The 13,634-nt window shown below is 32.6% G+C and overlaps 1 protein-coding gene across 1 annotated transcript in view; it reads left to right on the top strand.

Annotated features, from left to right (window-relative positions):
• LOC124358261 (sulfotransferase 1A2-like) overlaps nt 1–13,420 on the top strand; it is a 47,108-nt gene extending 33,688 nt beyond the window's left edge. Inside the window, exon 4 of the mRNA XM_046810555.1 lies at nt 11,207–13,420. Within this exon, the coding sequence (XP_046666511.1) occupies nt 11,207–11,228 (22 nt within the window). The 3' untranslated portion in view covers nt 11,229–13,420. The remainder of the gene's footprint in view (nt 1–11,206) is intronic.
• The last annotated feature ends 214 nt before the right edge of the window (nt 13,421–13,634 follow it).

Here is a 13,634-nt window from a genome sequence, read left to right as displayed (position 1 = left end):
TATAATGGAAACTCTCAGTCACTATGTGTGAATCTCTTCAGACGGCGCTTGTGAAAACTCCATAATCCACGTACGTGTGCAATGAACGAAATTTTTGAGATTTTCAGGATTCCATTTTAGAGATGAGCATGAGCAGAAGAGAACTCCCCCAAAACTGAGCAAGAAGCGATGCAGCATCTATCTCCCTCTCCCTCTTTCTCCCTCACTCTTTCATTCTCATCCTTCTCTCTCTCTCTCTCTCTCTCTCTCTCTCTCTCTCATGGCATGTGATAGTGCTATAAAGTAGTGATGATAGCTAATAACAATCGATTTTAATCAGCAATCTGTATGTGAAGCTGTACCCGTGGATAATAGTTTACAAATTTAAACAATTATAACGGCAACGTGTGCTTGTTTATACCAAATGATTTTACAACTTTGATATATTAATATTCAGTGTAGTATGTTGTAGTAGAAATTACGAAAACAGCGGATGTAGACTACTATTTATGTATGGTACAAGATTTACACAAATTTATACACATTCAAAATTTGGTATAGTTTTCATGTGTCTTAAATGGTAAATAAATATGTTCTTTCCATAAATAGTTTATTGGCCGGGAAATACTTGGTCGCCTGTTTATATTAAACTTTCATAAACGTTACAGTTTATAGTCTTTTAGAAATATAAATAAACCCGTACTTAATTTTCTTGATTTATTATTGGCTTTGAAGAAAAGAAAATACCTACAAGTAACAATATTAAGTCTATAGTGATACTTAGTGGAGTATTAAATGAAGTGTTATCAATGATATAAATATTTAGATTGCACCACATATTTATTATTCGTAACGTACAGTTATAATTGACGTCAAAAGTTAAGCGTATTTACGATTAGTTTGCCAACAGTAATGCTCTTGGTTGAAAATGGTCATTATTACAGCTTAGGGATTTGCATCTTTTAAAATTTACGCTTACAGCCTGCACGCCCCGGGACTCATTTCACGTCTTTGTTTAGTTTAAATCAGTACATTGTTGCAACGGCGGATGATATGCATTAAAAACTGGATTTTAAACAGTTTCGATAAATATTTGTTCAATATTTTAAGGTTTGTAACGAGCCGAGTTTAAATTTTTATGACATTCAGCTGTTTTATGGTATTCTAGGAAAAGATCAGAATTTAATCACTTACTCTTACAAAACCCAAATTTCAAAATAAACCGTGATGTATTAATAATAAGCAAGCCATACTACGTACCGTAACAGGCTTTGCTGGGTTGCATGCAAAATTTCAAATCTATAGTCAGCTTATTTCATCCTCTAGATATCCTGCGGATAGACAGATAGACAAACAATCATACAAAGAAGTTAACACAATAATGACGAACCATAGAACTCATTCTTATAGAAATGAAGGTTCCTGCAAAAGTTAAAGTATATATATATATATATATATATATATATATATATATATATATATATATACATATATAAAATCATTGTCACATTATTTATTCACATTTTGTCATAAAATTGGGTGTCATATCAGTGTTGAAACAACAGTATACATACCTAGTCACTATAAGATAACGTTGTATATGAAGACTTGAAATAAATAACGGGCTAAGTGCCAAAAATTACGAAATGGTTTTTTTTTTTTAATATGTTTCTGAATGTAAAGCCCTACATACCTATATAACGGGGTAAGTGCCAAATGCATTGGAAGTAGTTTTAAAAAAATCCGATAGACTGCGCCATGGGCTATGTGCCACCCGCCTAACCTATATGACGGGCTAAGTGCCACTTCCAGTAGTCAGCTTGCTGTTGTTTATTTACAAGGGCTAAAGTAAACTGTTTGAGGTTATGTTAGTGTTTTTCTATTGTAATAATAGTTGATCATTATAACTGTTACTATGGAGAACGTATTTGAAGAACATCATGTTCAAAAGAAAAACAGGAAGAAAGGAGAAGGTACAATCCAGCAGGAGATGAAATTACGAAGAAGTAAAGGATTGGCATACATAACTAAGAAGAAACAACTTGTTAGTGCTAAGGAAGAACCTAGTACTAGGGTAAGTGTTTTTTAATTGATTAATAGTTATTAAGCATAATAATATCATCGCTGTCGTGTATCAAAACTTTTTAAATCAAAAGGCATGGGTTTCAATACCATAGGAAATACGAAATGAACACAGGTTAGACATAGTTAAGAAATTTTGAAGGCTTGAAATATAGGGCTAAGTGGCTGACACTCAGTAATGTCAGCTACTAACATAGGTTTTATTTTACAGGCAATTTGCAAATGTAAGAACGAGTGTAAGACGATCAGTTCTGATTGGAAGTTGAAGCTCTTTACTGATTTTTACAACTTTGAGGATAATGTCAAACAAAAAAACCTTCTCATGGGACTTCTAATTCTCATGCCAGTAAAAAGAAGGCGACATGGTAACTACACAAATGAGAAGGACAGTAGAAGGCAATGCACTATTTGCTTTACTCTACCAAATGAAGGAGGTGGTGTGTTCAGTGTTTGTAAACAAACTTTTTTGGATACATTCTCCATAAACAAGAGGCGAGTTGAAACATTAGTGAGTGCGAAAAAATTGGGGATGACCTCATACACTGAAAAAAGAGGTAATAAATTGAAAACAAGGAAATTCTCTCAAGAACATGAAATGCTTGTTTTTGGACACATAAACACTTTCCCACGTGATGAGAGCCATTACACAAGGAATAAAAGTTCGAGGAAATATCTTAGCCAAGATCTAAGCATAAATAGAATGTATCTTGCATTCAAAGAACTCCACACTGACTCTCCGATAACTTATCGTTACTATTTTAGTACTTTCAAGAAACATTTCCCAGACTTATCCTTCCGTCTTCCAAGAACAGACACATGCGACACATGTGATATTTTGAAAGCCCAGAGACAGGGCGCCCTGGAAACAGAGAGTTACAATTTAAAATTGAAAATCATCATAGGAAAGCTGCAAAAGCTTTATCTGTAATGAAAGACGATTTAACCAACTCAAAAGATTCTAATCATAGATCTTGCACTGTATCTATGGATCTTCAGCAGGTGCTGTCATGCCATGTTTAACACACAACAAAATGTATTATTCACGACAGTTATCCTGCTATAATTTATGTATTCATGTGGGTGACTCCAATACAGGAAATATGTTTTTATGGAATGAGTCAATAACAGGCAGAGGAAGTAACGAAATTGCTTCTTGTTTTTTGAAGTCCTTAAATAATGGAATAACCTACAAAAAGGTTCTCAATGTGTGGAGTGATAATTGTTTTGGACAAAACAAGAATAAAATGTTATTGTTCTTGTGGTACTATCTTATCTCTACAGAACAGTTTCATGAAATTAATCAAAAGTTCTTGGTACCGGGGCACTCTTTTATGAGCTGTGACAGGGACTTTGCGCTCATTGAAAAAAGGAAGCGTGTTGAAAAATATATATATTTATTGAATGTTTATTGAAAAAATTAAATAAGGCTATTGCCATTTCTACAAATTTAATTAATGTAAACAAAAGTCGTTTGACAGGTATTTGGTCAGTAGAGAGGATTTGTATGTTCTGGGACAACCGTAACATGTGACGTCATCACTCAGGAATGCAGAGTCAACAACCGCTCGAGGTCAATAACCTTTACAAGGTCGAGGTCGAGGTCAATGACCTATTCAAGGTCGAGGTCGAGGTCAATGACAATTCTCGAGCGGGATATTTCCCTCTAAGAAATTTCTCTACGAGCGGGATATTTTTCCTGAGAGAGTTCAGTATATAGACTAACCGGTTGTGATTAGGTATGTGAAAGACACCTGTTTACAATACCTCATAAGAATTTGTAATGTGCACGTGGAGGAAAGTGATGTTTTTGTTTATTACAAAGTAAGTGAAGGTTGTTTGGTAGATGTTAATTGCACCGCATGTGTTGTATATTAATAATTCAAGACATTGTTGCAATAGCTAGTAGATTTATCAAGCGCGTGATGTATATTGATGAGCCATGACATTTTTGCAACAGATACCGGATTTACCAAGAGAGATTCAACTATTGATTTTCCTTAATTTACCATTTGATAATGTTAAATTAATTGAATGCTTTTATTTTTGGCAAATATATTGTAGAAGAATTAATTTAAATAATAAAATATTGGATTTCGATTGGAAAGCTAGTTTTATTTTACACTATATGTATAATAATAATTTAGAATATATAACATTTTTGCATAGCAGAAGTTTATATTTTGGACATTTCTGTATTAATAGATTGACTTCTTCTTTCCTTATTCCTTATTATATTTCGAATGATAATGATATAAAAAATTCTAATTATCTCTTTGCCCGCTCTTATCTAGTACGGCCAGTCCTGTTCCGCCGTGTCGCCGCCTGTCTTGCGTTGCAGTCACCGTGTGTTATTACTATTTTTTATTATTTTTTCTTTTCGAGTAGTATTAAGTTACAATTACTAAATTTACAATTATGCCGGTGTGTACAAAGTGCTCTAACGACATTATTGATGCTGCACAAGCTTTGACGGTGTGCAGAGTGCAAAGGACTGTTCCATCCGGGTTGTACACGTATAGATTCTATGGATTCTTTTAAAAAGTTATCTGTGCGTAAAAAGGCCGCTTGGAAGTGTGATGCGTGCGGATCCGAGACAGCATCTTCGGTGAGCCACGACAGCCGCGGGGATCCGGAGCCTTCTCTCGCCACGCTGCTGGATGCTTTTCAGTGTCTGGGTAAAAACCTAGGGTCGCAAAATAACTGAAGTGAAGACCTGCATTGTCGGAGTTCAGAAAGAGTTGGAGGGGGTTAACAACACCATTGGAGCAATGCAGACAACCCTGACTTCTCTTGTATCCGAAAACGAAGTAAGAAAATCCGAGTATGCCAAGTTGGAACAGGAAAATGGGGAGCTCAGTAGAGGGGATTAGCCGAACTTCATAAGCAAGTGCGGGAAATGGAACAGTATTCCAGAAGAGACAATGTCGAGATCGTTGGAATCCCGCTAACTCGAGGAGAGAATGTTCATAGTGTCCTCAGTAAGCTCGCAAAGGTCTTAAAACTGGACTTTAACAGACGGGATGTGTCAGTAGCCCACAGACTGCCTACGAGGGACGGACAAAACTCATCCCTCGATTATAGTAAAATTCATATCCCGAGACGACAAAATGGACTGGATGCGTGCAGCGAGGGAAAGCCGTGACAGGACTCAATGCTGCGGCGCTTGTCGACTCTTGGCCTGCGACACCTATCTACATTAACGACCATCTCACACCTCACTTCAAGATGTTACTCGGCCGAGCCAGGAGACATGTAAGGGAGAAAAGGCTAGCCTTCGCCTGGACCCGTGACTGCAGAGTGTTCGCCAGGAGGACTGCACACCCGGACTGTCCTCCTACCTTACTCAGGACCCCAGAGGACCTAGACCAACTTTTATTGTAAGGAGGTAAATTAAGGTACGGTAAACCTGTTTTATTATAAATAATAACATTACAATTTTGGTTTTCTTGCTTATCAATGAAATAGTACATTTTTTAGTTTATACTCTGCATTTTTCTTAATTTTTTATTACTTGAAATCATTTATAATATTAAAACAAAAAAAACAATTATCAATTCATATTATTCCAATACATACACATAGTAATATTTCACCCCTTCATAATTCAAAGATATGATTTATTTTCTTTTAATACAGTATACAGTACCTTAAAATATACAGCCAATATTTATTTAACGTTTCATTGTTATTTTTATTATTTTGTTAGTCGTAGGAGGGACTGTTTAAAAATATTATGCAGATTTTATTTCTTTTAAAATAATTTTAGAACAGTTTCCTGATCATATAAAGAGTTATAATTTTATTTTATATTGTAGCTATGTTTTGAGGATTTAAGTTTTGTTCTATTACAATTTTATCTTACGCTAACTCCAATTTAAAAGACATTATTCCATAACAGTGACATTTTATTTATATTAGATTTATTTAAGCATTAGTTATTACTAGTAACAGATTGCTTGTAAACAGTATACTTTAATTAATTTGAAAGTAGCTGAATATATTATTTTTACAATAAAGTTATTTATATGAGTTTATATACGGATCTATGTTTAAAATTTACGTTTTTTTTTCTATATTTCCTCACATTCGCAATTTTAACTTTCAACCTGATTACATTAAACATAATAGTATATTTTAATTAGTTAAACTTACACAAAGTGAACTGTTGTTTTATTTAGTACTTCAATGTTATTTGAATTATTAGTTACAATTTAAAAGAGAAAACCCCTTGTTATCACTAAAGGAAGTATTTTAAGCTCATATTTCATAGTTGTGTTAAAAATTTTTCTACATGTAGGCAATCGTTTAAATTTTTAAATTTTATATCTATTTTAATATTACTGTATTGATTTTTTATCTCATAAGCAATTCGTTTTATATTACATGTTAAATTTGTAACTTTGAGTATGGACTTTGTGTGTTGAGTTGTATTTTATTTTATTTTTGTACTGTTTGTAATGGCACGTGTTTAAATACTGCACTCAGTAAACTAACTTTTGTTTTTTTAATATATATATTTTTTAATTTATTTGTTTTTTTTTCTTCTGAAACAAAATCATTTAAAATAATCAGCGTGGTTGGTGATGCGGCGGCGGACGTTGTAGCGGATGAACGGTGACGTACTGCCACTTGACTTACTTGACAGTTACCGACGTGTTTTACTGTGAACAATTTGACTCACACAATGACGTTAAGCAATACTTTAACAAATTCAGTACTGACACTAACGTTTTTAAAAACTGATCCATTTTAATATTCGCAGCTACTTTAAAAATATAGGACAGTTTACTAATTTGTATTGAAAGTTTAAATATTAAATTTGACATTATTATTCTTACTGAAGCATGGATTGACAATTATAAAAGTTTAGTTTCTCTAGAAAAATTATGATATTTATAGCACTACAAACAATTGGAACAGAAATGATGGAGTGGTTATTTACTTGAATACTGAATTGCGCGGGGTTGTACAACAGATTACTTTGGGGGAGGCGACAGGACTGCAACTGAACTTTGAAACTGACGGTCGACCTTACAGTGTACTGGCGGTGTACCGCAGCCCGTCGATGAACTGCAACTTGTTTTTGGACGACTTACAACAGTATTTATTCTACAATCAACGTAAACCACGACTTATATTTTTACAGGCGACACAAACATAGACACTTTAACATCAAGTAAAAATGTAAATGAGAAAGACTTATATTTAAATATCCTATGCGGAGTAGGATTATAGAATGCATTAACAAACCCACAAGAGTAACAGAACAGTCTACAACTTGCATTGATCATATTTTTATAAAACACTCTGACTGTAATGCTGTAACTGCCGGAGTTCTAACTACTGACTTGACTGACCACTACGCGGTGCTGGCCGGGGTGGAGCGCAGAGCTCCCCGCACCCGTCTTAATAGTGACATTGACACTTACCTGGACCATGAGCTACTACAGAAACTGTTGGGGGAGCAGTCATGGGACCACGTGCTGCAGCAGGAAGACGTTAACGTCTGCTGTGACATATTTTTACAATCTCTTGAAGATCTAAAAAATTTATCTCTTAAACCGAAAAGAAACAGTACGCGCAACAAAAAGCTTAAACCGTGGATAACAGTAAATCTAATTCAATCTATCAGAAAACGAGACAAACTTAGTAAAACATTAAAAAGGCAACCATTTAATGATACGCTCAAAAATTATTTTAAAACTTATAGGAATAACTTGGCGAAAGAGATAAAAAAGACAAAGGCAGCTTATTATAGAGAAAAAATTACAAATTCATCGAACTGTCCAAAACGTTTTGGAAAGTTATCAATGAAATTTAGCGGTGGGGCACGATCCAATACCCCCATTCCCCATTCACAACTTCCTGCAGGCTTCAGATCATGGGGGCGCTGAAGTTAAGGCTGTGGCAAACTCTTTTAATATTTTCTTTTCTAATGTAGGTTCACATTTAGCAAAGAAGTTGCCGCGGTCCGGCAACCCGCCCCTCGTGGATGATGTCGCCTATAGAACCGATCATGTGTTCCGGCTGATGCCGGGTAACAGACAGCCAGGTGGAGAGATGCGTTGCCGGATTACGCGGTGGCTCTGCTCCCGGGGTCGATGAAATTCCTACATCTGTTTTAAAAAATAATATTAAGAATCTTTTACCACCGATCAAACATTTAATCAATCTCAGTTTTACCTCAGGAGTTTTCCCAAACAAATTTAAATTAGCCAAAGTAATACCTTTGTATAAGTCTAATGATAAATCCGATATGAACAATTACAGACCGATTTCATTTGCTAAGTGCGGTCGGTAAAGTACTGGAGAAGTGCGTAAAATATCAGTTTCAAAATTATCTTGAAATAAATAATATTATATCAAAATCTCAATTTGGATTTAGGCCAGGTAAAAATACTTCTGACGCCCTTTTTGAAATCAATAAACTTATAATAGACGCTTTAAAAGAAAATTATAAATCATTACTTCTTTTTATTGATCTAGCCAAAGCTTTCGATTCTATAGATAGAAATTTGTTATTTAGTAAACTTGAATGGTATTGGAGTCCAAGGGATGGCCTTAAATTGGTTCATAAGTTATTTAAGCGGTCGAAACCAAGTTGTGTTGTATAAATAATATTAGCAGTGAACCTCAGGAAGTAAATTATGGAGTGGTTCAGGGAAGCACGTTAGGTCCTTTATTATTTTTAGTGTATATAAATAACCTAGATAAAAACTGAATCTCACAGGAAAACTACTCCTGTTTGCAGATGATACAGTGGTAATTCATAGCGAAAAAACTTGGCATGAAGTATATGAAACTGCTTCCCAAGAATTAAATTTATTACATAAATGGTTTTTCTGACAATATGTTAACTATGAATGTCAGTAAAACAAAGTGTTTACCGATCGCACTACGCGCTGCGAGCGGGCCACCTGCGGACCTGCGGCTGCTGCTACACTCGTGCGTTGACTCTCTCAATTACTGCATGTGATTGCCAGCTGATAGAGAGGGTGGACCAGTACAAGTATCTCGGTGTGTAATTATTGATGCAAAACTCAAGTGGGAACCTCACGTTAATTGTATAAAGTCCAAATTAAGGAAATTAATTTATATATTTCGTCAATTAGGCCAAATTCTATATTATAATGAGTTAAAAACAGTTTACTTTGCGTATGTACAGTCCATTTTACAATTACGGTATCATCGCATGGGGAGGGGCCTATAAAAACTACATTAGAACCATTAAATGTTATTCAAAAATCAATAATAAAAGCAGCTTTTAATAAACAAAGACAATATTCATCTACTCTGTTATTTATGGAGACTGATATTTTTACAATTAGGCAGTTATTTATTAGGACTGTACTGGTCTACACCTAACTCTCATAAAGATGGCCGTCCTCACCCCTATTGTTCACAGTTACCCTACAAGAAACGCTGTGAGTGTGGGCTTGCAGGTCCCTTTAATTAAACTGTCTATTAAACCTCACTAACGCATACTATGTCGCCAACCACACTGTACAGACACTTGCCTTCTGTGATAAGGGACCTGCAGGACGAGCCTGTTAGTGGCTTCAAGCGGGCTGGTCACTGCCTGGCTTCGTATGATCGGTCCGGACGGTGCTGAGGCCCTCCTCTCCCCCACTTTACCGTTACCAATGAAAACAACGAAATCATTGCTTATTACTAACTTTACCGATACAGTCATTAACTTCCACTCATCACTGTCATCCGTGCGTCATCGTCTCTGAGATAATGTATTTTTTGTTTGTCCATCTTCATTTGTTTTTACCGTGTTTGATTTAAATGCGTGCTAAGATAGCATATTCTAGTAATTTTTGTGTGATTATGATTAAATGTTATACTTTAAATTATGTATAGACTGTCAAGTTTTTATTTTTTTATTTTTTTAGTTAAAGTTTCCTTTAGTTCATTTCTGTTTTTATTTTATTTATTTTTCATTAACATATAGCATTTCTTATTTTATTATTAATACTTTGTACATTCTAGATTTGAACTGGACAGCACGCACAGACTTTGTTCTATGTGCTGTCAATTTTCATGCATTACATGTACAAGTGTTGGAAATTTGTTTTTGAAAATAAAAATTTATTTGAGTTTGAGTTTGAGTTTGGTATCATATATTTCGTTTTAAATATTTACAATCTGAAGATAGGTTTTGTTCTAAGAAGTGTAGACAACGGTATGTAATTTTTATTGCATATTCAAAACAGTCCATTAACAGACGTATTAGTATAAAGTTTGTACCGGATTTCAATTGTAACGGAGCGAAATCTAGCAAAACTAATTTCATATTACCAATTAAACAGTATTACAGTGATATCCATAATTTTAATTATATTTCAATACACAAATATTTGCCTCATCATGATATTCAGTTTCAACAAATTAGTGATGGATCTCTTTTTTTAGTACAAAATAGCAAAAATTGTATAGGATGTATTATTCCTCATAGTTGTCAGTTTTCTTGGAAAGGTTTTTGTTTGAAATATTACACTACATGATTTGGTTCACGATAAAACTGTTAATAGATGTTGAGGAAAATGTTATAACGTGAATCAAAATTTGTTTTACTATAATTATTGAAATTACTGAAGTACTTTTAGAATTATGTATTTTTTATAAAGATATTGTTATAATATTTTTGTAAAATACTATATTCAATTGGATATGTTGTAATAACACAATGAACTATTTTAATGAAACAAGTGCTGATAGTTTTCTTTTCCAAATGTTTATAACACATTCTACCGGTTTAAATGTAGTTGATAGTGTTTTATGAAAAGAAATTATCAAAAACGAGTGTTATTTGTTGTGCAAGTGTGTGAATGTAAGCTAGTTACGTGGAATCAACTATTATATCTGTCCTTGACTGTTCCTTTATAAGCCGGACAAGAAAGGTCTGTCTTTAGTGCGTTTCAACCGTTGAAGTAGAAACACTCAAACTACAGGTATGTATTTGTTTTTTACTTTATGTTTGAATCTCTTTACCGCTCAACTTCATTTCTAACAAGAATAATTGTTTTATTTTTTTATTAATAATCTTGAATTTTGTTTTAGTAATGGATTCCGCTCAACTTCATATCTAACATGAATAATTGTTTTATTTTTTTATTAATAATCTTAAATTTTGTTTTAGTAATGGATTCCGATATTGTTGATTTAACATCTTCCGAAGAGAACACCATTAAGTTACGACAACTGTTAAGCACTCCTCCTCCACCATTGCTTAAACGTAAGCAGCAGCAGCAACAACAAGAAGAACAACAGCACCAACAACAGCCGCAACAATCAACCTCAAGCCTCAGTACGTTTTTAACATTGACAATACACACTTTATTGTTAAACAATTAAATTGTGACAAACACAAAATTAGTGTTATTCCATACTCTTCTGAAAAGTAGTTTTTCTAGTTTTACTCTTCGTTAGTTTTTCTAAACAAACGAGTGGTAAAATTAAATTACGTTTTCTCGATAGTTTTAGATTTTAAAATTCCAGTCTAGCTCAATTGGCAAATAATTTACCAAAAGACAAATTTTATCATACTCAATTGTTTTTAATCATGATGATTTACCTAATGTTACAAAAAAAGGTGTCTATCCTTATGAATATACTGATTCATGGGCTAAACTGGAAGACAGACAATTACCGTAAACATATTGTTTTTTTTAATAAAATCACTGAAGAACATATTTCAGATGAAGGTTTTGTTCATGCAAAAGATGTTTGGTCACGATTTAATTGTGAAATATTAGGTGATTATTCAATTTATATTTACGTACTGACGTATTGTTATTAGCAGATATTTTTGAACATTTTCGTACCATATGTCTTGATAATTATGAATTGGATCCTGCCCACTATTTAACAGTTCAAAGGTTAACATTTGACGCAATGTTAAAATTCACAAAAGTAGAATTAGAATTACTTCATAATTATGATATGTATATGTTTATTGAAAAAGGAATACGAGGCGGTATTACAAGTTGTGTAAAAAGACATGCTAACGCTAATAATAAATACTTGAATGACGTGTTATATGATTCTAGTAAACCTTCTAGTTATTTGACATATATATGCAAACAATTTATATGGTTGGGCTATGATTAAACGTATACCAAAATATGGATTTAAATGGTTGTCAACGGAAGAAATAAAACAGTTTAATGTACAATTAGTACCACATAATAATCCAATAGGATATATTATTGAGTGCAGTGTTGGATATCCATTTTATTTACATGAACATAATAATGATTTACCCTTTTTACCAGAAAAAAATCTCCACCAAATTCAAAACAGGTTAAATTACTCACTACACTTTTTGATAAAGACAATTATGTTTGTCATTATGTTAATTTGAAAAAAGCACTTGATAACGGGTTGGTATTAAAAAAAGTACATAGAGTTTTGCAGTTTAATCAAAGTCCTTGGCTTAAGTCGTACATATTATTTAATACGAAAAAAAGAAAACAGGCAAAAAATGAATTTGAAAAAGATTTTTATAAATTACTCAATAATGCCATGTTTGGAAAATCAATTGAAAACGTAAGAGATAGACTTAATTTGGAACTAGTCAATACTGAGAAAAGATTAACAAAATTAATTTCTAGGCCTAATTTTAAAAACGGAATAATTTATTCTGAAAATTTAAGTGCTGTAGAATGTAATTATGATGTTTATTATTTAACAAACCCATTTACATAGGATTTACAGTTTTAAAAATAAGTAAATTTCATATGTATGATTTTCATTATAATATAATGAATGAAACCATTTTTTTAGATACTAATATCAACTTACTCTATATTGATACAGATTCATTTTTTATGAAATGTTTACTAATGATTTGTATAATGATTTTAATAGTGAAAATATGAGAAATTACTTTGATATGTCAGATTATTCTTCAAATCATAAATGTTATTTTGAAGAAAATAAAAAGAAACTAGGTTGTTTCAAAGATGAATGTATGGGTGTTCCTATAGTGGAATTTATTGGATTAAGAAGCAAACTTTATACGTATAGAACTGTAAATGATTTGTATTTAGAAAAGTGTAAAAACATGAATTTTAAAAATGCAAAAGGTGTAACAAAATCAGTAATAAAAAACACATTACATTTTATGACTATAAAAACTGTTTATTTTTATCATCTAATATAAGACGAAAAATGAGGATGTTTCAATCCAAAAAGCATATATTAAGAACTGTAACCATAAATAAATTAGCGTTAAATGGAAATGATGACAAACGTTTCATTACTATCGATGAAATAAATACGTTAGCTTATGGAAATAAATTATTAAAATAATGAGCCAATTACTGTGTTTATGTATATATTATATATAATATGCTGTATTATGATATGTATAACACATCAAATTAACAAATATATTTTATACTAACATTTACCTTTGTTTTTATTTTATTTTTAGTTCCCATTTTTCAATACAGAAAGGAAGTAATAACCATCAGTTAAACCAAAAAAATCAACATTTATTTCTACATAATTTTATTTACAATTCCTGATAATGGTGTGTATTGTATAATTGCATCATTTATAAT

Source organism: Homalodisca vitripennis, chromosome 3 (genome assembly GCF_021130785.1).
Source record: "Homalodisca vitripennis isolate AUS2020 chromosome 3, UT_GWSS_2.1, whole genome shotgun sequence".
NCBI classification, from domain to species: Eukaryota; Metazoa; Arthropoda; class Insecta; order Hemiptera; family Cicadellidae; genus Homalodisca; species Homalodisca vitripennis.
This window is presented reverse-complemented; position numbering and strand designations above follow the sequence as displayed.